The sequence below is a fragment of the Cygnus atratus genome, chromosome 3 (assembly GCF_013377495.2).
Source record: "Cygnus atratus isolate AKBS03 ecotype Queensland, Australia chromosome 3, CAtr_DNAZoo_HiC_assembly, whole genome shotgun sequence".
NCBI lineage: Eukaryota > Metazoa > Chordata > Aves > Anseriformes > Anatidae > Cygnus > Cygnus atratus.
Window position 1 is genome coordinate 35156854 of NC_066364.1, and position 22931 is coordinate 35179784.

At 42.5% G+C, this 22931-nt stretch overlaps 1 protein-coding gene across 1 annotated transcript in view; it reads left to right on the forward strand.

The window, feature by feature from the left end:
* The first annotated feature begins 1239 nt into the window (after nt 1-1239).
* SH3BGRL2 (SH3 domain binding glutamate rich protein like 2) overlaps nt 1240-22931 on the forward strand; it is a 44904-nt gene continuing 23212 nt past the window's right edge. The window contains exons 1-2 of the mRNA XM_035559454.2: nt 1240-1505; nt 22241-22426. Of these exons, the coding sequence (XP_035415347.1) occupies nt 1461-1505; nt 22241-22426 (231 nt within the window). The 5' untranslated portion in view covers nt 1240-1460. The remainder of the gene's footprint in view (nt 1506-22240; nt 22427-22931) is intronic.

Below are 22931 nucleotides of genomic sequence, written 5' to 3' on the forward strand. Positions count from 1 at the left end.
AAAGCAAATAATGCATAGTTATAAACCTTTCCAAAATTGGTCCCTGAATTCTCATTACAGGACTGTACTTTAAATGCCAATATCAAGCTCTGTTCCAGAGGACAGTGAAGCCAGGGGAAAACCTGCCAATGACTTCTACAAGATATAAATTAAGCTCAAAATGAACACTGAGCATCCTGATTATTCTTTATTGCTCTTGTTAGGTGTATTCCATGACTCCCACAAACATGTCATATTCTGAAATAAATGATAAATATTAAAATGTAAATAAAGCTTTAAGAACATAGTTGGCAGTCAAGGTTGTTTGATCAGGAAACAAAAAGCCAAGAGTCATGGTCTATGCTTAGCTTGGAAAATGGAAATTTACTGAATGCAGTGACAATGCAAAGGTCTAGAAGAGTTTCACCATTGGGGTAAAATCGTGGGAGGAGAGAGCTTAATCACAGGAAATGAGTAACCACCTGGCCATATGTAAAGAATTAAGAGGATGAAGGTTACAACTGTAGTTTGTGGAAGTCTACCAGTTATAGGGGTTTGAGCACTTAAATAGAAACTGTGCCCTTACAGACCCAAAAGCTAACGAAGGCTGCAGGGATTCCTCTCTGTCACTTACTGAAGAACTGACAGATAAAGGGCAATTTGGGGTTATTCTGTTGATTAACAACATCTGTTCTAATCCCTGCCAATACTTGATAGCTGTATGCCTATACCAGTGAGTGAAAATACATGATGGTGTTTAATACTTCTGAAATGTGTAGGAGAGCCCGCAGTGCCCAGCAGGCCTGCCCCCCTTGCCCTGTTCCTGCCACCTGCCCTGACAGGAGGGCAGCCATGCCACCTCTTTGCCCAGCCGCCATTTTGTGCCCCTTCATCCTGAAAATGGCGGTCTGTGGGGCCTGGCGGAGCAGTGAGGACAGCCCTACGTGGGGCAGGAGGACCAGGAGCAGCTAGGTGGGATGGCCTGGCATGGAGAGGTGGCCATTATGGTGTGGCTGTCTGGCATAGGGGTGAATTTAAGCATCTTGTGCACCATGCACCTTGCACCTGTGGTGCTGCAGACAAGCAGGCAGCACATCAGGGGCACGATGCAAGCTCTTTGGCAGACTGTCACACACGGATGGCGGCATTTGGCACTTGGGGTGTCGGGGACATTCATCAAACCCGCCTAAAGGGCAGACACGGCCCCGTTTTCCTAACACCACACATCGCCGGGCGGCAGAACTACAGCACCCGGCGGCCCCTGCGCGCCGCCCCCACCTGCCCGCCTCTCGCCGTTCCCGCCCGCCGCCAGGCAGCGAGGAGCCGGAGCCGGCTCGCCTCAGGGGGGCTGCGAGCCGCGGCAGCCTGACGAGGCAAGGCGGCTGCGGAGCCGCTGTCCCGTCCCGTCCCGTCCCCACCCGGCCGGTGCGGCGTCCCCGCAGCCTCGTCCCGTCCCCGCGGTGGCCGCTCATGAGGTGAAGATGGTGATCCGCGTCTTCGTCGCCTCCTCCTCGGGCTCGGTGGCGGTGAGTGGGGGCGAGAAGGGAGGAGAGGAGAAAAGGGGAGCGGGGCTGCCCCGACGAGGGCTCAGCCTCTGGGGCTGGGGGCTGAGGTGAAGCCGCCCCATGGCTGTCCGGGGTCGCTGCCCCGCGGTTGCCCGCAGCTCCTCGGGCTCCCCAAAACGTCTCCGGGGCTCAACAGGCGGCTGTGAACCCGGGCTGGATGCCCCCAGGTTGAGGGGGCACTTGGGGGAAAAAGTGCGTTTTAGGGGGAAAAACAGGCTCACCCCCATCCCCGAGGGGCTGCCGAAGTTGCTCGTAAATCGGCGTGGGGCAAGCCCCGCGGAGGGCTCGTCCTGGGGACAAGCGTGGGGCTGTCTGAAGGGTTTTTAAGTCCTTAAAATTGGGCTGAGCTCCCCCGCATCTGGGGGACCCCGGTGCGGGCAGAGGCAAATGAAATAAATAAGAACCTGAAGACGAGCTTCACCTCCCGGAGTTCCTACTAGCTCCGGAAAAGGTACAGCTCCCGTCAAACTCAGTTTGGAAAAGCATCACCGTGTCCCTCTGCTTAATTGAACCTCCTCAAGCTTCCTGTTGGTGCGTTAATTCCGCATGTGACCTGTGAGTTTCCATATTTTTCATATAAATAGACAGCTCTCGTTTCCGTGAAGGCAGTCCGAGCGTGAGCGTTCAACTAAATTTGTTCTCTAATGGGAAACGTCAGAAGGGTTTAGATATAATTGCTGTTCTTTATGGTTCAGCAGCGAAGGCGGCAGCACTTTGTATTGTGGAAGGATGTGGCACTTTTCTCATCTGAAGGTTTAATGTGTGTTCGCTTCCTTTAGTCCTTTACTGTGTGGTATTTGTTTTCAGTTCAGCAGCATGGTGACAGGTATGTGCTCTGATATGTTTTGGCATGAAGTGTTCAAGATGCTTAGTAGCTGCGTTACAGCCAATAAAAATTAATTACCCATTTCAGTAGCCAACTGAGTAAATACCGAGCATCCTCAGAACTCTGCAATCCATGTGCATCAAGCAGCCGACACAGAAACGTCTCTTTCCCTGCACTGGCAGTTGGTTTTGTTGTGGCACTCTGGTATTGTGAGGTTTAGTTTCTGTTTCATGCTTGGTGTGCTTCTGTTTCAAACAATACTGTTTAGTTTTATATTTTGTTTTTCTTGGAGGTGGAGAAGGGCCACATAATTAGCTTACCATATCTCCTGTTCTGACCAGCCTGCAAATAGGTTATTGATTGGAGTTTTTGATTCTGCCCTTTCCTTCCCCTGTCTCTGCCTGCAAGGTATGTACCCTGTTAGCAGCAGCACTGTAACCTTCTTCACTCTCTGTTAACCCAACAAACCAAATCTGAGGTTGAAAAGCAATTTAGTTTGCATGCTGGTTCATCTGCTGCCTTTTTTTTTCTGAGTCTGACAAGAAGATGATATATAACAGGAATAACAATTTGCATACTGGCGATAATTGACATTTTTTTGTATAGTCAGCAGTACATCTGAGGACGATCTAGCCAGGGAAGAACAGTTAATTGAATGACTGAAGGTACTGCTACCCAGTACCTGAGCTGTGACATCTCTTCTCTGTCTGCTTTTCTTCATCTGTGTTATCTTAGCATTTAGGAACCTTCATCAGTTCCTGCTGTGCTCAGTGTTGCATCACAGGGGCTTTTTTTCTGTGGGCTTTGTGGGGGTGTCTACAGATCATGGCTAAGTGATTGAGGAAAATGACAAACTATTATCAGCGGGTTATGTGTGGATCCTTGTCTGGAGAAAAGGGCAGTTATGTATTTGCACATCTCTAAACAGGAAAATTGAAAATTTATTTTCATCCTTCTGAGCATAAGAACAATAACTAAGCTGAATAACGAAGTGAAGGAAAATAAAAGTGATTGAGTTGTGTAATTACTTGTCTTCTACTCCAGGCTTCAGTACAACAATATCAGATTATCAGACACTTTTTGGGATGCAGTTCATGAGACAGGATGATTTCCCTGTCTAGAGAAATAAGTAGCCCTCATAGATACTACTCTGTCTTCTGTCTAGCTGTAACATTCCTGAGAAATACACTGATTGTGTAGTCAGCAAAGACCTCAGTTTCTGTATAACTGTTCCTGGCAACTTCTAAGATACTTATTGTTCCTGTGTCTTGGTACAATTTGTTTTATGCTAAAAAATATCAAAGTATGTGATAGTCGTACAAAATTCAAAGTGTTCAGCACATAAAGTGTTTGGGGAGTGATTCTGGAGAATGAGAAAAAGAAGTTAACATAGTGAATGAGGAGTAGCCAAGAACAACGTGAACTTTCTTTCCATTTGGGGTAAGACTTTTCCTTGCAACATCTTCCACGCCTCTGAAGGTTTGTAGACCACTGAGAGGTTAATAGTAGTATTCTTTATTTTTAATAAAACTTGTAAATATAAATGCCTCATGAGATTAAAAGAGCCCATGGCAATGAAACCTAGTTATTGCTCGAGTGGAAACATTCCTCTTCGGTGCTTACTGAAGCTGGCCTGTGGGTTTATGCTGTAGGGATGCTGTAGGCAAGTTCCTGAGTCAGGAGAGGCATTGTGTTTATGTGTACATGTCTAAATAACATCATGTTGTTTTAAGCATGCATTAGACAGATCCAATTGAATCACAATGGGAAGCCTCTGAATAGGCAGGCAGGCATGTTTTTACAAGCCTTACCATCTACTTTTTCTGACCTGAATTTCTATTTGTTGCTGGTAAGCTGTGTCTCAAATTCCAAGCACTTTGTAGGCTGGGGAGGCAGGCTTTGCTACTCCTCCTTAATAAAGACAAACGGTGTTCTTTTGTGCTCAGGAGAAAGGCTGCTTTAAAATTAGCCTTTACTTTTCTCCCTCAACAGTGCTTCACTGTTTTCAGGAAATAGTTTATGTCTTTGTTTTTCACCAAATCATTCCAAGGTGACTGTAATTCAATCCACTTCATGTTTTCCAATCTATCAATAAAAATCCGTTCTTGTCCTTGTGCTGCTGTAATATGTATTGACTCAAATGGTTTTCATTGTTTTCAAGCTAGATTTACCTTTGACAGGAAGCTGGTAGTATTAGCTAAGTAACTTTTTGCTGGAATTCCTACAGCTATCTGAAAATGCCTAACCAGAGGGACTTCTGACCTCTTGCACTCAGAGGACTGAAGATCAGGTAAAGGAAATGTCGTTGAAGAGCTTTCAGATAATGAAGAAGCTTTAAACAACTGCTTCGCTTGTACTTTCTTCCTGTCTAGTATTAATTTATTGCCTTGGAGCTTCCTCTGTTAAGCTGAACAGGTATATAGGGAAGTTACTGTAGTGATGGAACAGAGGGTAGAATCTGCTCTGACTTGTGATAGATGCAGAACTTTCCCGTGGAAATTTTTGTGTGTTCATAAGATGTGAAAAACATAACATAAAACATAATTCAATTTAATGTACAAGAGCAAGCATTGCTCAGACATAGACTTCTTGAGAATGTGTTTGGGAAGGAACAGTATCAATTTGAAAAGAATAGACTTCTTTTGAAAGATCAGAAGTTGAGAATTGACTCTTGCTAATGAAGACAATAATGGATTTTTATTTTTTTTTCTAGGAAGCTTGATAAGATGGGTGTAGCTATAGCGAGGTTGTTTCTATAGCAAATATTGGTTTTATGAGACTAAAGTTCTGCTTTTTTTAAAGCAGATTATGCAGGTCAATGTATAAGTGCAACCACGTTGGAATTTTTGCTTCCTGGAATTACTTTAAACCATGGTATAAAACATCAGAATGCCAAAGCAATCACAATCATGTTTATTTGGTTGGATAATGTAATTGAAGACAAATAAAATGCTGATGTTCTTATGGCTAACCTTGTCTCCTAGCGATAAGGACAACTTTCATCCCCACCTTTGTTTGTACAGTCTTGAGAAACTCAGTGTTCCTCAGCACTGCTCAGGAAGAATGTGCTTCTTGTTGAGAGGTGTGGAAGAATTAACTTAGAATATGTTGATTCTAGAGTATCCACCAGCTAACAGATTTTTTTGCCTCTCTGCACCCCAAAAGAACAGTCAAAACTGGAAGTGGTTAGGTTGAGTTGTACAAATGCCTCTTGTGAAAATTGTATTGGTTCTGGCAGTCATTTGAAGGGTTCTTCACCTTGTTGCATGTGACTTACAGAAATTCAGCTACCTATGACATAAAACATTAAACTTTGCGAGTTATAAACCGTATCACGAATTTTTAATATTAGAAGTTTGTAAAAACTAGATGACAGCAGCAGGTAAGTTAGCTTTTCAGAAATGAAACATAATCCTTACAATTAGAAGCAAACCTGCAATATTTATGTGGGAAATAGCAATATTTTAAATGTATAATCACAGTGTTTTCTCACATCTGTCAGCATGCTCTGAATACACCTGTTGGATTGGATCCTAAGGTCGGATTTATGGATCGTGACCGTTGTACTGTGTCACTTCACTTGATCAAAATGATGGTGTTTTTGATTATGCACCTGCAGAGTAGTGCTGTAGCAAAAGCAGTGATACTAGAAGAAAAAATGGACACCTTCACATTCTTGCTTGGTTACAGGATACATCAGGGATTTTGGGGATCTGTGGGTTTGACCTTAGCAGTTATATCCTGCCCATAGCAGAGGGCGGGGAACTTTCTGGGTCTAGTCCCCTTGAGTGACAGAATGAGTTCCTGCATCGTTCCTCGGTTTTCCTCTTGTTGAGTGGCTCATGTTCAGCTTTGCTGGCTTCTGTCTGTCCTGACAGCAGGGTTCATGTAGCAAAGGGAGCCTGAGAGCCTCGGTCATGGCTGAATTCTGCAACAGGGAGGTCAGCACTGAAGGCTTTGGCTGTTTTTCTCCCTAAGGACCCCCTGTGGATCTAGCTCAAATCTGTGTTCCAGAAAAGTCTGAATTCTAGGTACACCCTCCTGAGAACTGGGAGCCTCCAAACAATGGCTCGGAGAGCTTAAGGAATGTGTGTGTTCAGCAGGTAGCCCGGCAAGAACCTGGGCACAAGAATACAGGTGGAATTCAAACATCTGTATATGGTATTCAGTACCTAACTGTTGCGCCACTCCTGTGTGCTCGAGTGCTTCTCAAATATTTACATTTCTTCTTGGCAGATAAATTATGTCAGAAACAATGCTACCTTGTAGAACACCCTTTAGAATACATAGTGTTACCAGCAGTAGGACTGTTACTGATCTTTGTTTGCAATTGTAGCTGTAATAAAACTTCAAAGGAAGTATTGTTCTGAGTGGGTTCCTGAGGACTGTTTGAAGCGTGTGGTTTTGACTCTCTGTGTACTGATCCGTGTTGTACAGGCAGCTGATCCAATGTCTCTGACAGCTATATAATGACTATAACGACTTTCTCATTGGAGACTTATTCCTCTGTTTTGAATATACTTAAGTGGACAGGAAAGACTAAAATGAGTAATAAAAGGCAACTTGGTAATTTTAATGCCCCCGCCCCTTTTTTTATATATATATTTTTTTTCCTGTAGAATGTCACTGTCAGGGTGCAAGTCCCTGAATGGACATACTTCACTGATGGGGACCTGCTCTCGTTAATCTTCCAGCCATATCATCAAAGCCTGGAAATACATTTTCCTAACCCTGGTCATAGTGCCAGGGATCAAAGGAGATCACATATAAGTGAATTTGATGACATTAATTGAAAGACAAACAAAAAAAAAGTACAACTAACTTACATGTAATTTACTGATACAAATGGCTTTCAGATTATTTCTATTTTCCAAGTTGTTTTGTGAACTGTAAATCAATTTGTGCACCTAACTCACCTGTTTTCTGGAGACACAACCAAGGAGGAAAGGCAGGGACTGAAGCATATGCCATACTTCAGTCGTCATAGTTTTGTTGTCTGGCGCTAGTACGCCGACATATAAACTGCCACATTTACAGTTGTCATCGTCACATTATTCTCTGCCAACACTGCTCCTGCAGAGTCCCGTCCCAGCAGAGGAACAAGGCAGGCAGCTCTCGTGCTGTTAACACATTGGATCGCTGCAGCTGCTTGCTTATGTGAGGCTGAACTGAGGCTCTTGGTACCAGAAAGGTACCAGAAACCTTCAGATTGAAGGCTGCAGGCTTTCCATACACAGCTTACCGCGGGCAGGGTGTCTGCCTTCTTGTCACTACAAAGGCCACTCAGCCAAGGGACAATGAACTGAAATCTCTTACTTTTGGGCATTGCAGAACTGCTTTCCCATTATTTCTTTTTCAGCTATTCTGTAAACCTAGGTCAGATACTTCCTTCTTGTCTAGACTTTTATTTCAAGACAGCCTACATGGGGAAAATACTGCTGGACTGATGTGAAGCATGTGGTCTGCAGTCACTTACTGGGTTGTGGTGTCTAGCGCATAAAATTTGTGTAAGACATGATCCAAAGCTCGTTGAGATTAATGACAATGTTTTCATTGACCAACTGAGCTTTTGTCTGAGCCAGGTGGCTTCCATACTTACCATTAAACCTAAATGGTATCTTGTGCGTGGAAAAGTTCAGGACTTCAGTGGTGTGTAATGTTCTAAATGGTGTAAACTGTATGCTGCCGTTAGCTCCAGCTTTGACTTGCTCTAATACCGCCTGCAAACAGCGTAGTGTCCTCCTTAGCAGTAAGGAGAAATGAACCTCGGGAAATAAGCTTCTAGTTAAGCTGAAAGAACTAGGTTGTTGATGGAAGGGCTGTGCTGGGCCACTGAGCCTCTGTCCATGTGCAAACCACAGCCACTAAGCGCTGGTCGCATGATTTACAGGCCACCCTCCACATAAGAACTTAATTTCCTGGGAAACACATGTCCTGGAGGACAGGGAGGTCAGAAACAACTAGCTGTGGCTCTTGTGGAGTCACGTCTCTTTTGTGTTCTCAAATCCTTTCCCACTTTTAAAATTTCAAGACCTGAAGGTAAAATTCAAGAAACAACGGGGATGTACCAGTAAATGTGAAAGGGTTCTAGCTGAAGTTACCTGATGTTACTAAAGCTCAGAAAACAAAGCTTGCCATTGTAAGGGCACAATATTTATTCAAAGTAAATTATCTTTCTTTGTACTTGTAAAAGCTTAAAAAAAATCCCCTGGAATTTAATTGGTGTATTGAATATTCTGTTTCTAGTGGTCTTGTCAAAGATGAAGTATACTGCTGAGTAAGTCTGTTTCACTTGTTATATGAATACTTTTGATTTTAGTCAAAATCAAAGCAAAAATTAAGTTTAGAATGCAACATTGTTCACTTGCTGTCTGTTAGGTTCTTGCTGATGCTCTTCTATACAATGTGTCTTCCAATTTAATTATTTCAGACAGTTTAGACTTTCATTTACCCAAAGAGGGGAATATAAATAAATTAGGGTTTGTGGAAAAAATACTTGTTTAAGGAAGTTCTTTATTGTAGAAAGTCAGGATGTCTTTTGTCTTTAGCAATCTGAGTGCGAGTTGGAGGTGCAGAATTGTCACTAAGCTGCTAACCCAGGCTGTGTCATTTTGCTAGCAAATACACTAAGGGCAACGGTTTCCTCAGCTGCAGCCTCAAGTGCCGGCCTCCGAAGGGAATCTAGGATGAAGTACTGCGATCTCTATGTTGCATGCAGTTTGAAAGCTTGGTAAGAGGAGTAACGAACACAGAAAATGCTGTAATCCTTGGACGTTATTCTTACTTGAAATCCACTGTGTATCTCTAAAACCATGGTCATGTTCCAGTATGGCAGCATTTTTTACCAGCTTAATGTTTAGATGTGTTTTACAGAAGATGATTAATGTTTAGCAAGTCCCTGAAGTTGGTGGATTTCCTTCTTGATGGGGTGAGGGGAGATGTAGAGGCAGTGGTAGTGTTTCCTACCTGTGGCTGTCAGTGGAAACAGCTTGGAATTAACTGCAAGAGCCTGGAAGTGCTGAGTTTCTCAGTAGCCATGGGATTGAGGAAACTATCTTTTCTCCTGGGGTTTGTATGTCGTTTTGTCAGTGCCCATCAGATGGGCAGATGGAGTTGACTCGGGAACGTAAGTTACTGTTGGCTCTCATGTCTGACAACAAACATTAATTTTGGTGGGACTCATGTAGGTGAGCAGAGTGTGGGCTGATGTTTCTAGGAATGACTCAAAGTTGCTGGTGAACTTCAGGTGCTGTGACTGGCGGAAGGTGTGACTGGGATACAGGCATAGCGCAGGCAACGCAATGCTGTATGTCTCACAGTGAGATACCATGAATACAAAGCCTATTACCTTGTCTTTTGTGGGCTTTAGACCTCCATCTCTGAAGTATCTTGAGATGAAATCTTTTAATTCTTCTCTTCCAAGTCTGTGGCAGTTCTTCTATTCGGGTGTGCTGCTGTAAGAGCTATTTATCACCAGTCAGAATGGGCTGAGTCTAAAGCATGCAGGTATTGTACTTTTGGGGTGCTAAGTGATGAGCAACCTTCTTACAAGAAGAAAGAAATAACTTGTTTTTAGTGGTGGAAGAGGAACACAACTGGATTTTAGATTAGTAAACGAGCATGTTTAACCTACATTTAATATTGTACACCACTGTAAAGTACGCAGAGAAAGGGGATTAACTGTCTTGCTAGTTAATTTACGAAGAGGAGCTCTTGGAGACGCAGGTTGTTCAGTGACTCATGTTAATCATCAACAATGACATGCCCTTTGGTTGTCGCCCATCTCCCCTGAGTAGGACAGAGCTTGTCTTGGCGGTTAAGAGTTCCAGGATTTTTGTTGGCAGTTCTGTTTTTACCTCAGGATAAGTAATCCCCACCACTCCTGCTAAGAGAACTTGGAAAACTGTAAGATGTTGCTTGGTTTACTGCAAGGAACAAACTTGTACAAGTCAATGCCTAGGAGGGACCTTTGCAGATACATCAATCTGCCTCATATTCAAGTACACACATGTGGATGTGTATTTTTGCATGCACACATATGTAGTGGTGTGTGTGTGTATATATATATATATATATATATATATATATATAGCATGTATGTCCGTATGTCTGCATATAAGTTTGTGTGTGTGTATGGTTTTTAACCACGGAGTCGCTGATGATGCTACTTATCACTCAGTAAAAGCTAAATGCTAATTTTTGCATCCACAGGAGAGAAAAAACAATAACATCCTGGTGCCTCATGTTGGTAGCTCAAGATACATCAACATCTGGCTGAACCCTGTCAAAAATGACTGCTGCTTTATTCGAATGGCCGGACCTTATGGCACAGTAACCAGGGGTGTCTGGCTTCCATGTAAACTAGAATGCAAAGACTGTGATGGTTGCTCAGCCCTCTGTTACTCCTGGTCTACACCTAAGGGCTTTGTTTAGGTAAACTATTTCAGGTTATGAGGTGTTTCCAAAATATCAAAACAGTCACACCTGTATAAGCGATCCACCAATGTAACTGTAGTGACTAACGGGGACATGCAGTGGTATAGCTATCCCTGTTCCTACCTAGGGAAAAGGTGTAATCAGTGTAATCAGTCTTGGGAAGAATTTTACCTAAGAGCTCCAACAGGGCTAGCAGTGGCACTTTAAAACCTTACTGCTTATAACTCTGAAGCTGCTTTCCTGTTGCAGAGCTTCTCTCAAGAAGAGGTACCTGCGTTTTAACCTCTTGGTTGCAGCCTTGTGTGTTTGCCTTTGTGGCTGTTGAAAGTGGGCCAGCAACACTTCAGCCTGTGAAACCGAGCATCTGAAGCAGGAGGACATGTCCAGTTTTGCCGCTGCTGCAGGGTAAATGATAACTTCTGGCAAGAAGGGAGTGGCAAGCTGCTGCTTGCAGTAAAACCTTAAACAGCCGCAGTGTCTGGCTTTCTGAACATCCTATTTTATGGGATTCTTCTGCTGCAAACTTTGCCAGCAGAGTTACTGTCAGACTTCATGTTTGTAGGCAGAGCCCTGAAACCACTCTAGGTTATGTTACACGTTAAATACAAACCAAAGCCTGTGATTATGTGTCCTTCACACACAGGGGTAAGTTTTTCCTGTTGGCTTTTGGTTTTCCTGCTTTAACAAAGACAGAGCTTTGTTTACCTTCACATTCTAGGAGGTACAGCAGGCTGTAATCCTGTTCATCAGTCTGCTATGTAATGTTGGTCCTCTGAATTCACTGGATAGGTCCCACTTGGAGCAAGAGAATGTGACAAAAAAATTCCATCCTGATATAATGGTGGAAATTCCATCACAATGTTCACAAATTAGTTTGTTTTGTTTCCTGATATTTTCACATGTTGCAGAATATGATGTTGGGTGTTATCTGTGCTTTTAAAATCTGAGTGATTATTTGGAACACTTTAATAGTAACGTTACAAATCAATTAAAGACTGCTTTGTTAATCATGGAATTGGGTTTATGTTTTTCAGACAACAGCAAAAGATTTTTTGTGTTTTTATTTGAAGGAAAGCTTTCTTTGATCCGGTGAACAATAGAGCATCATCAACTCAAACCTGTCATTATGTGGCTGCGGGGCTAGTGAAGTTATCATCCCTGTCTAGCCTAAAGAAAAAACAAGTATATAATAAACCTTTGATCTGGATCTGCATCTCCTAAGGTCAAACAATCTTCCCGAAACATCTCCATTGGAGTGATCTGTTTATGTAGAAGCAGAGACAGGAGTGGCACTGGAAGGATTTAGATGGGATCAAATCGTTCAGTAGGAACCTGCTAGGAAGCTAACAGTCTCTGCTCAGGGAAGGCAGCTGTCTCGGAGGCCCTGGTGTGCCAGCAGTCCCCTCCTACTCGGTGAGGCTGCCTTGCCCGAGGCAAGGACTGTGCTGTAGCAAAGGTTCCCTGCATGGGGCCCTGGGGGAGCCTGAAAATCCGTGGTTGTGTTCAGCGACACCTTGAGCTGTGTGCAGGTGACTCCTGTCGGCCTCACAGGAGGTGTATCTGCAGTTTATGGGATGATAATCACGTGGCAGCTGTGTTTGGGGATACAGGTGGCTGTCCAAAAATGGGTCTGCAGAAGTATAGAAGCAAAGGTAATGTGCACATCCAGGAGCTGTGAGAAGACATAAGCTACAAGGATGGAGCTGTATTTGTTGAAAGAGAAATAACATTGACATTTGTTGATAAAGTTAGAAGCCTCATTCTGCTCTCAGTTGGACCGAAGGTAATTTTGTTATTGATCTGAATAATAGCGGTGGCAGTCAGCCCTAGTTTAGAGACTGGTATCAACAAAATCCATCATCCTAGTCTTACAAAAACATATGGATAGAACTGTGCAGTAATACAGTCCAATTTTATCTGAAATCTGACATTTATCTGAAGCTACAAATGCATTTTTCTGTTGCTATTTCATATACTGTTGGGAAAAACCTGTAAACATCCTTAAAACTTAGCACAACAAATTGTCAGTGACTCGTACTGCTGTCACTGTAAAGTGCATTATCAGGGGTGTGCATGTCTGTAGCTGGCAGGATGACACATCTGTGCTGCATGGATAGTAGCTGTCAGAAGAGAAGAGCGAAAGTATTGACAGCTTTAGTGCACAAACTTGTTTTTCAAATTCTTTAGAGCACTTTGGGATCCTAATATCTCTGATCCTTCATCCATCAGGATTGGAAAGCAAATAAATGCAAGCGTAATCCTCCGTAGGGAAAGGCTGGCTGTTTTTTCTGTGTCCAAGGGCTCTTATCATTCCCTCAGATTCACAGAAGAGGGTTGGTGGCAGTGTGGAAGAAGAATGGATGTGACTTAACATTTATGTGGGGACAGGGTTCTGGATGAACCCAGCATGTCGCTGCTGGGCTAGGCAGTTCTTTAGCCTGAGCAAGTCTGTATAGTCTTGGAGTTTGCCTTAAGGTCTCTGAAACTCTACCAGGCAGTCAGGACACTCTTCTGGTGGTGGCTTCTTGTGGCTCCCCGTTGCAAACAGCCAGCTGGGTGCTGCAGAGAGTCCTCTGCAAGGTGCAGGGGGAGAAGCCTCATGGCTAGGGCAGGAGGAGTTCAGCAGGGCTTGCACCAGGAGTACACAGAGCTGAGAACCCTGCCTGGGCAAAACACTAATTACTTCTTACATCTTGTGAGCTGCTGGGTGGTTTTAGCTGCTCTAATAGATAAATATTCCTGCGCCACTGGGTTTTGGTGCTTAAAGCTAATGAGAAGGAAGAAACATGACCTATTTTTTTTAGTGGTAATAGGTTTGCTTTTATCTCTCCTCTGCAGTACGTACTGAAAATACAGCTGGGAATGCTTTCTTCATTGTTACAAAACAATGGGAGTGATAAATACACAGAACGAGTTCAACGCTTTCAGTGCTCTGCTGACTCACCATGTCACCAAAAAAAAAGACAATTGTGTGTTTTCATCTTAAAAGCGTAGGTGATAAACATATTACATAATAGGAAGTATGTGAATTTCTTGTTAGGGGACTTTTTTTTTTTTTAAGTCAAAACTTTTAGTTTTCTTTGCAGAATTTGAATATTATAACACTTGTTTACTGTCTCAAGCCTGCTTATAAAGCTGATCTCTTTAGTGCTATTTCAGTGAACTTTAAATGGCTACCAAATATTTAATGTATTTTAAGAAAAAAAACAGAACATAGTTACTGTGTTTTTCTTCCCACTACACAATCATGATTCTACCAAGCAAGCTTGATTCGCATCAATAAAGTGACACCTCTAAATCCCTGCAGAGTTTCAGTCACAGTGGTACTGGACTTGTGTGCAAGACACCAAACTGCTCCCTGCTCTCCAGCCTCTGGAGGAGGTGCTGCGACATTCAAAGACCGATTTTTGGTTCATCACTGCAAGACTAAGGACTGAGTTTCCAATAGTTTAACTACCTTGCTGAACTGGGACTTGACTGGGAAGAAAGGATATTCTTCAGAATCAAACAACTTGCATAAATAAAGGGAAATAAGCATATGAATCAATAAAATATAGCATGGAGATAAGAGGAAAAACTTGCATTTTGTTAGGAGTCAAACTCTCCTACCAATAAAGAGCAGGTGAATGAATAAAGGTTGCCATTATCATACTTGTATTTATGTACACACTTTGAAAAGGAAGATAGATATTGCTTTTTGGAAGGGTGTTTTCATGATGCAGAGTACTTGCTATAAATATGCCAATTTGACAAAAGAGAATAGAACAAGGAGGAGTTAAGTGTAGAATGCTAAACAGGAGATTTAAATTATTCTCTGGCAACTTTGAGAGATGTCTGTTGGAAAAATGCATGAAAATAACACTTTCTTTTTAACCAGTCTCTGGAATTGCTGAAACATATGGTAAACTACAAACAAAAACATCTATCTATTGAAAAATTTTAGCTGCCAGCTCGTGTTTGAATTGTTAGTCTTTTGAAATGAATTATTCTAGTCCTGCAGGATGGTTCCATCAGGAGGAGAAATTCTTGATTGCTGAGAATAAGCTTTATGAATCCTTAAAACCTTGTGGGCTGCTCAAGGTGTCTTTTGTTTTGTGCTAGCCACTAGGATCCCCAAAGTTATTCGAAAACAAGCAAACAAAATGTTTTGTTTTAGTCATTTTTGATTTCCACAGTCAGTGTTGTTTGGTTTCATATTGATGCAATGGAACACAGAATCATGTCATTAATTAGAAGACAGATCCAGCTTCTTACTCTTTTGATGAGAAGTAACAAGCCAAGATTTGGACCTCACGGCATCTAACTTCATCCAGTCCATCAGAGACTCACATGTGAAGTGGATTTTCAGTGCTACAGGAAGACGTGGTTCCAACTACAAGAAGAAAATGATAGAATCAGTTACTTTATTTGCATGCATCACTGGCAAGTCTTGTTTCCTGAAACACAGAAGAAATCAAAAGAAGTTGGCTTGAGAGGCTTTCTCAGCTGCATGCAGCTCAAAGGTAGCCTGCATGGCACTGCCGGTAGTTGATATTTCTTTAGAGTTTTCTCTTCTTGTCCTGGTCTTCCCCATTTTTCTGTTCAGTCTGTGTCTGTCTGTTTTCCATTACAGGCTTACTGAAGTAAGTAGACCACCTGAGCAAACTTCCACCTGCTCTGGTTTTGAGCAGGGATAGGTGTAGTTGTACTTGCTAAAGCCTCCTTCGTGTTTCTGAGCATTACCTTGTTACTTGCACAGAGAACAGAGGTTTCTTACGAACTGTCTCAAATAACAAACTTTCTGCTTCAACTTGCAATAAAAACATACACAAAAGTAGATTTAAGTGTGTTTTATCGCAGTGCAACATCTAGCAATGAAAATATGAGGCTAGCAGGCCTTGGGCATGGAACAAAGTTCACTGTCTTCTGTGGCTTTACGGAAAAACTAAATCATGTTTTTCTTTGACTGCTTGTGATGAGGAGTCTTTAAAAAAAAAACAAACCTGGCTCAAACTCTAATTGCATTTTGTAAATATGAAGCTCTTTCAAAGTTAGCATACGTATCCCACACAGAGGTAGAGGTAAAAATTGCCTGGCAAAGCAGTGTCTCAGCAGTTCCCAGGGATCTGCAGACTTACTTTACATCAAGCTGAACAGATTGCCCTCCCAGTTCGATGGAGTATTTCATGTGGCGTGTCCTTAATTATGTCTCTGTATGCAAGCGGCAGATTGCTGCTAGCTGCAGCCCAGGGCAGAGCAAGCTGCATGTGGCTGCTGGTCAGGGACTGTTTTATTTCTGTTCAGACTGAAAGGATCTGTGGTCAAGTTTTAAGATTTTGAAATTCGAATGTATAGGTTTTCTTCAGGATGAAGTGCTTGAATGTGTTGTGAGCTCTGGGGAGGTCTGTTCCGAGCAGACTATTCCTCTTCTATCACGTGTAATGCAGTACTTGCTACAGCAGCTAGCCACTTACTTTGCTGTTGGGAATAGTTATGTAATGCAGATTTTTTTTCCTCTTTCTTCTCTTCTTCCTTTCTCCACCTCGTCACAGCCTCTCATCTCCCTTCCCCCCGTGTACATAGCGGAGTTGTATTTTGCTGTGCCCAGAACAATGAATTAATCATCTGAAGCTTTGTAAAGGTCTGTCATAGCCCCGCCACCTCTCTGCAGTCAAAACTGCCAAGGTTCAGTTGTGCTTTCCTTCCCCAAGCTAAGTAAAGAAAGAAAATTCAGCAGAACATCTGTGTTACCACAGGTTGCAAACATCACCGGACCAGGAGGATTTGTGTGTCAGTCCTGGTGAGTGTGTGAGACTGTTTTCTGCTTTCGTACAGAAGCACCAAAACCACAGTGGAAACAAGCAAAAGAATGGAGGTGTTGCTTAGTGTGTTGGAAAGAGGTGTTGCTTCCTCGTTTTTCTAAGGCAGGTAGGTGTAGGTTTGCAGTTAACACTGTTTAGAGAAGTATTCGTTTGATGTGGTGAAGGCTTGCATCTCTTCATCAGTGTAGTATCTGTTCAGTATCTGGGAGCAATGTTAAGCCTCATCTATATGAGCAATTAAGATTAGTAATCCTCTGCAGTAACTATATTTCATCTGATTTTACAGTGCAGCAATCCCTTTGGTTTTATTTTCATGACTTAAAAAGGCAAAGGCTCCACAACTGATGCTATCAGCTGCGGCAGTGAGCTGGAGCCTGTGTTTGTCTAACACAAATGCTGTTTATGCAGTTCATGTTTCAGATACCTGTAGCTGGTCGTGCTTCGAGCCATTTGCTTGGGGTGTGGTTTTGCTGTCGGTACAGACTGCTCGGGTAGGGGTGCTGACATTACTGATGCTCCCCCTCATTCCCCTGGTTCCCGCGTTGTGCTTGTGCAAGGGAAGCTGCAGGAGCTGCTCGGCAGGAGGGAGCAGCGCCGGACCACCTCGGTGGCAGCCAGCAGCGAGATCTGCGTAGCTGCATCGTCACGCTGCCCTAAAGGTGCCCCTGCCAAATGCAACGCGTTCAGTTTTCAACTGAGTCAGCAAGGGCAGTGCTGTGGTTCTGGAGAAAGGGCATGGGTCAGGAAAGAGTAACTGGAATCGAAGAGCAGGAGGGGAACCAGCAGCTCTGCCTTTGTCTTTAGAGGCACAGATCTAGATGGACCCATTTTTTAAAACATCAGACTTCTAAAGTGTGTTCAAGGTCTCACAAGCCAGCTTAGCCATTCGTTGTAAGACCTTGTTCTCAGCATGCGTGTGGTCTGAATTTATTTGGGGTGGGATTTTGTATTACAAGGAAAGTTAGTCGTTCTTGGGGTCTGTCTGTAACGAACAGGTTAGGCTTTCAGTCCCTCCAGCTCCAGGCTGGAGAGGCCATAGGACAGCCAGTGCCACACATCTCGCCCAGCAGCCCCTGCTCTGAACGGTACCTGCTGCCATTCCCCACCTCTCAGAGAGGAGAGCTGAAGCCCAGGGGATGCCTCACCTCCAGAAAGTGAGGATTTAGAGCCCGGAGCAGAAGCCCAACCTCCTACATCCACTTTGTGGGTACCAGGCACTCAGCAACATGCCTGCTGACACCATGAAGAGATGTGAAACTGAGGACATGTCTGCTGTGTCCCCTTCATACTAACTGGGCTAACCAGCCAAGGCAGAGAAGTTCTCTTTAATCATGCCCATTGCACAATTCCTCTTAATACTGCTACTTGAATCACCTTGCCTGTAGTATGGTAGAAGTAATTCATTTATCTCATCTGGATTAGATCCTGGACTAGTGAGATTTGTACAGTGTCTTGAATACCTTGGTATAAATAGGTTAGAATAATGAAATGCAGCTGCCATTTAGTAGTGAAGAGATGATGCGATATGCTCCTCTGGTTCACCAAAGACTGTCACTAGGCAAGTTCTGGCACATAAGGTCTGAAAACATTCAGGAATCATAGGTAGGAAAGAGAGAAGAAAGCAAAGTAACCTGTTGGAAGTGATGAGAAGCTTTCAAGGAATTTTTAGACATGATCTAATTTTGCTGAATTTCTGGTCCATTGTAGTCATGATCTGTGATGGTAACATCCCCATTTTGTTATCGTGCTGCTAAAGGAGCTGCAGATCTCTTTGTCTTTTGACAAGACTGTTGTCTTTTTACTAGGGATCACTGTTGAGGTTAGCTGGGAGATGGTTAAGGAGTGACTTGACCCATATTAGTTGTGTAGGAAACAGAATTGTAGCAGAAGAGTTTCCAGTCTAACAGACAAAGATATTGAAGTCTAAGTGGCTGAAAACTGCAGGAGAGGTGAATTCTGAGTAGAAGCAGGAAAGGATTGTAAGTGAGGGCACTTAATTGACTATGGGAACAATTTACCAAGACAGGTAGGTTCCCCATCATTAACAGTTAAAGAATGGAGCTTAGGGGAAAACAATTTGAAGGAAACTCCTTACTCCTAAGAGAAATTGATTCAGGGATGCTGAAGGTCAGAACAGATAATCCCGGTGGTCCCACCTGGCCTGGCCTGAGGATGTCTTTGAGGTATTTCTGCGAAGTGGTCAGTGAGAGCGTGTTCTCCTGTTACCTGTTGCCAATCAGGATAAAGAAATGAAAACTAGGGGAGAAAGCCTGGATGCTTTAGCTGAGGTGGACTTTCTTTATCAACTGAGCTGAATAAGCGATTAACTCATTTAAGCAGTTCTGTATATCAAAATTATTGCTGGTTTTAACCCTAATAAAGAAACCAGCTCCAAGTACTGGGATGAAAGGGAGATGTCTCTGGGGATGTTTTTCTTGTCATATTTTTCTGGATAGAAATACAGACTAACAGTAAAACCAAACCCATGAAAACATGTTCAGAAAACAGTCAGCCTGCTCAAAATGTGGAAGACAAACATTGGATCAGAACAGTAGACTGTTAGCTCAGGTTTCTTCACCATGTTAGAGATGGATTAGGATCCTATCAGGTAAGCAGATACTGATTTTGTTTTGTAGGCAGTGTGGCTGCTTAATAAAAAGAGATGACATTTCCGATTCCTATTTGTATTTATGGCTAATATTCTTTCGTGACTACAAGGAAATTTCAAAAAAAAATCAACATTGAATGGCCTGCTTAATATGAGATAAATAGGATGCATATGGAAGCTGCAGTCTCGTTATGGCATACAAAATGAAGTGGGAGTGTTTTTTCCTCTCAGACTTCACAATGGATGTATATTTTGATGGTTTATCTTACAGCATCTTCTGGTATGCTGAGATAAGCAAAATAATTTGATGCTAAAGCAGGCTATCATATAAGAATACAAATGCTGTCACAAATTGATGTGTGAATAGCCACGAAATGAGTTTTTCTAAACGTGGTATTTCTGATTGTAGGAATACCCTTCTCAGGTTCCTTTTAGTTACATCAAGCTCTGGAAAGCCAGGAAGCAGCAAGGTAAAAACCTAAGTTTCACAGAGAGGGCTAAAGTAACCCCCTTGGTAGTTTGCCAAAGGAGGATGCACTGATCTTCACTGGGCTCTTGACAGGAGCTCAGGTCCTCTGTGTAGTGTGGTGAGGAAGGAAGAAGTGACACTGCTCTTTGGAGCCTCTCGTCTTTGCTGTGGGTTTCCTTGGGCTGAGCGGTGGAGTTTTGTAGCTCGGAGTAACCACAAATGCGAGCTGCAGGCAGTATTGTGAGGCTGACGCACTCCTGCGGCACAGATCCAGTTGTATGGAAAGACAAAGGTCCTGTGGTTTTCTTGGGGAGAAATCAGCTGGCGTCTGTTGTGGCAGATGCTCTGAGCATCAGTCTTCAACAACAAGGCATAATTTAATAGGATTTTTTAATGTAAATGATTCTCTCGCTTCATTTTATAGACTTCAATCAAATCACTAGGGGGAGGAGGAGGAGATGTTACTTTTTTGGCTAAAAATTTTCAGGGCATTTTGTTTGAATTTATGCAGCTGGCACACCCACAGCTGATAACTCATGCAGATGTCATGTGGAGAATTGCAAAGCTTCTGGCTAAAAAAAAAAAGGGGGGGCAAAAAAAATCCTGAACAATTTATTTCCCTTCAACATCTTAATTAGTTTTATAAAAATAAAAGGAGAGATTGAGAAACGTGTGTTTGTGGGAGAATTCTCATGTGTGAAGGGTAAGATATTAGGGATCTGGTTAAAGCCGAGTGGCACTTAAACTTGTGCCCACAGTACAGAGTACTGAAAGAAAAACTGTCTCTTTTGGACCTCTCTTGCAGCTTTATTATTATTATTATTACTATCAGTAGTAGCAGGAGTTTGGAAAAGAAGAGAGGAAGATATTTTCGTCCTTTATTTCTACACTGACAACAGAATTCCTGTTTGTAATTTGTAAGGAAGCTGCAAAAGTCATGTTGGTTTTGGTACCAGGAGTGATGATGATGATGCAGTCATTTTGCTGTTGTTGATAATGTATCATTTGCAAACAACTTTAGGAGCAGCCTTCTGCATGAAAAAGTGATCCTTTCACAATATGCCTAAAATCCAATACAGCATATGTTCAAAAAAAAAAAAAAAGAAAAAAAAAAGCCTCTGAGAGACAAACTGATTATGCAGCCCATTTCTTCAGAAAGGCAGTAATCTGTCAAGACCTTTGTCTTTCTAGTTTCTTGAGATGGCTACTCTCTTATTTTCAAGGAAAAAATGATTCCATCGCCATTACCTCCAAAAGTTGTGTATTTTCATGGTGCATTTAGGTAGACAAAACGAGCTGTGCGACAAGAACAGCTAACATGCACTTTAAAAATCCTCTGATTTCCAAACAGCATCTAGGTCATATGATACCCACAGGCATGATTCATTCACCTGGGCTTTATGCCAGTCAGCAACTGTGTGGATCCAACACTCCAGGAATACTGTAAAAATATTAAAGCTGTATTTTTTTCTTCAAATAACGCTGTTGATGATAGCTGTAAAAATATAGCATGTAATTTGTAGCTTCTTTCTGAAGGAATTTGTTTCATTAAGTAGATACAAAAAATACAGCATGGGTTGAAGTGAATGCAGAGTGGATTGAGACAAATGAGTACAGCTTTCCTCAGCCCCACATACTTCTTTTTTCAAGGTGGCTGTCTTGGTATGAAATCCTCTTTGAGGCAGATGTAGTCTTCACCTGACTGCATCTGCTTGGTGCCCAGCTAGCTGTTAAGAGCTGACATTAGTTAGCTGCAATGAGCTAAAAACTGCCAGCCTTCTGCTTCTATTGGGCTTTTGCATGAAGATGATAATCTCTTTGAGGGGCAGAAACCCCATACGTTTAGTATATACCTAATGCCTGTTTATGCAGCGAAGTTAGTTTTCAGGAGATGAGATCGTGCTTATTTTTAGGCATGTGTATTATGCAGACAGACACTCTTAATTAAAGATTCAACGAGCCTTCTTTAGGAAACCATGGAGCTGCATTTTTAAGAGATGTCTAGGAAAACAAAAATATGTGCAGCTGGGGTGGTGTGTGTTTCTTTTTTTTTTCCCTCCCAGATGTACCAACATGTTCATCTCAATGGACACCTATAGACTCCTATAGACACCCATAGACTCTTCTGGGACATGCCAGATTGCTCACCTTGCATTTCTAGCTGCCTATATACTTCAAAAATATAGCCCCTAATGATTTTGAAAACCAGCTACATCTTTTACCTCCTACTTGTTACAGCCCTATACAGATTATTTTTAAAAAGCTGCTTCTAGAGAGTAAAGGCTGATATTCCCACAGTAGAACTAGAGAGACAGCCTTCTAAAAATGAAGCGAGGAAGCATAACCTTTGCCAACTTGTAGAGAAACAGCAGTGTTTGACTGCTGTGAATTTAAAACTGAAAAAAATATTTTCTCCTCTGTCTTCCTGAGCTTGTGACTTTCTCTCATGTGGATGTGGGACAGGGAAGAAAGAATGCACTCAGATTTGTAAATGTGTCTTGGTTATGGTGGACTTTTTCTGATGTATTGTTTTGCTTTTTTCTTTCCTTCATCTAGATAAAGAAGAGGCAACAAGATGTGGTGAGGTTTCTGGAAGCCAATCGCATAGAGTTTGAAGAAGTGGATATCACAATGTCAGAGGAGAAAAGACAGTGGATGTACAAAAACATTCCTGAGGACAGACAGCCTGCACAAGGCAATCCACTGCCACCACAAATATTCAGCGATGATCGGTACTGTGGAGTAAGTAGCTGTCATGGTGTACCCTCTTGGCCACTTAAATAGGCAGAACCTGCTGTTGAGCTTCTTTAGCAGTACCTGAGTTAATGGTGACAGTTTGGGGGAGGAGGATCTTGCAGTGAAAATTCAAATCGTCTGTAAATGCGTATGTTGTCTTCAGCTAGTGGATTCCCTCTGTGGATGTAAGAATTCATAATATTACGTGCTTCGTGTACAGCCTGTTGATGGTGAAGTCCCTTGTAAGGCCACTAGAATCTGGGGATTTCTGGTTTTGCTGCTACTTGGGTCTAGGCCAAGCGTAAAAAATTCAGAAGGAAATTTTTGGTACAGTAAATGAGAACACTGGCTAGATTGAGTTACATTGTCATTGTAATTAAGCTCCCTCCCTGTTATAGCATAAATTTAATTTATGCTCAGAAAGCCTTTATGCAGTCAGAGTCTCTAGGATAAACAAAACCTATTTGCTATTTGAACTTTGGAATAGTTTTATTTTTCCCTAAAGAAAAGC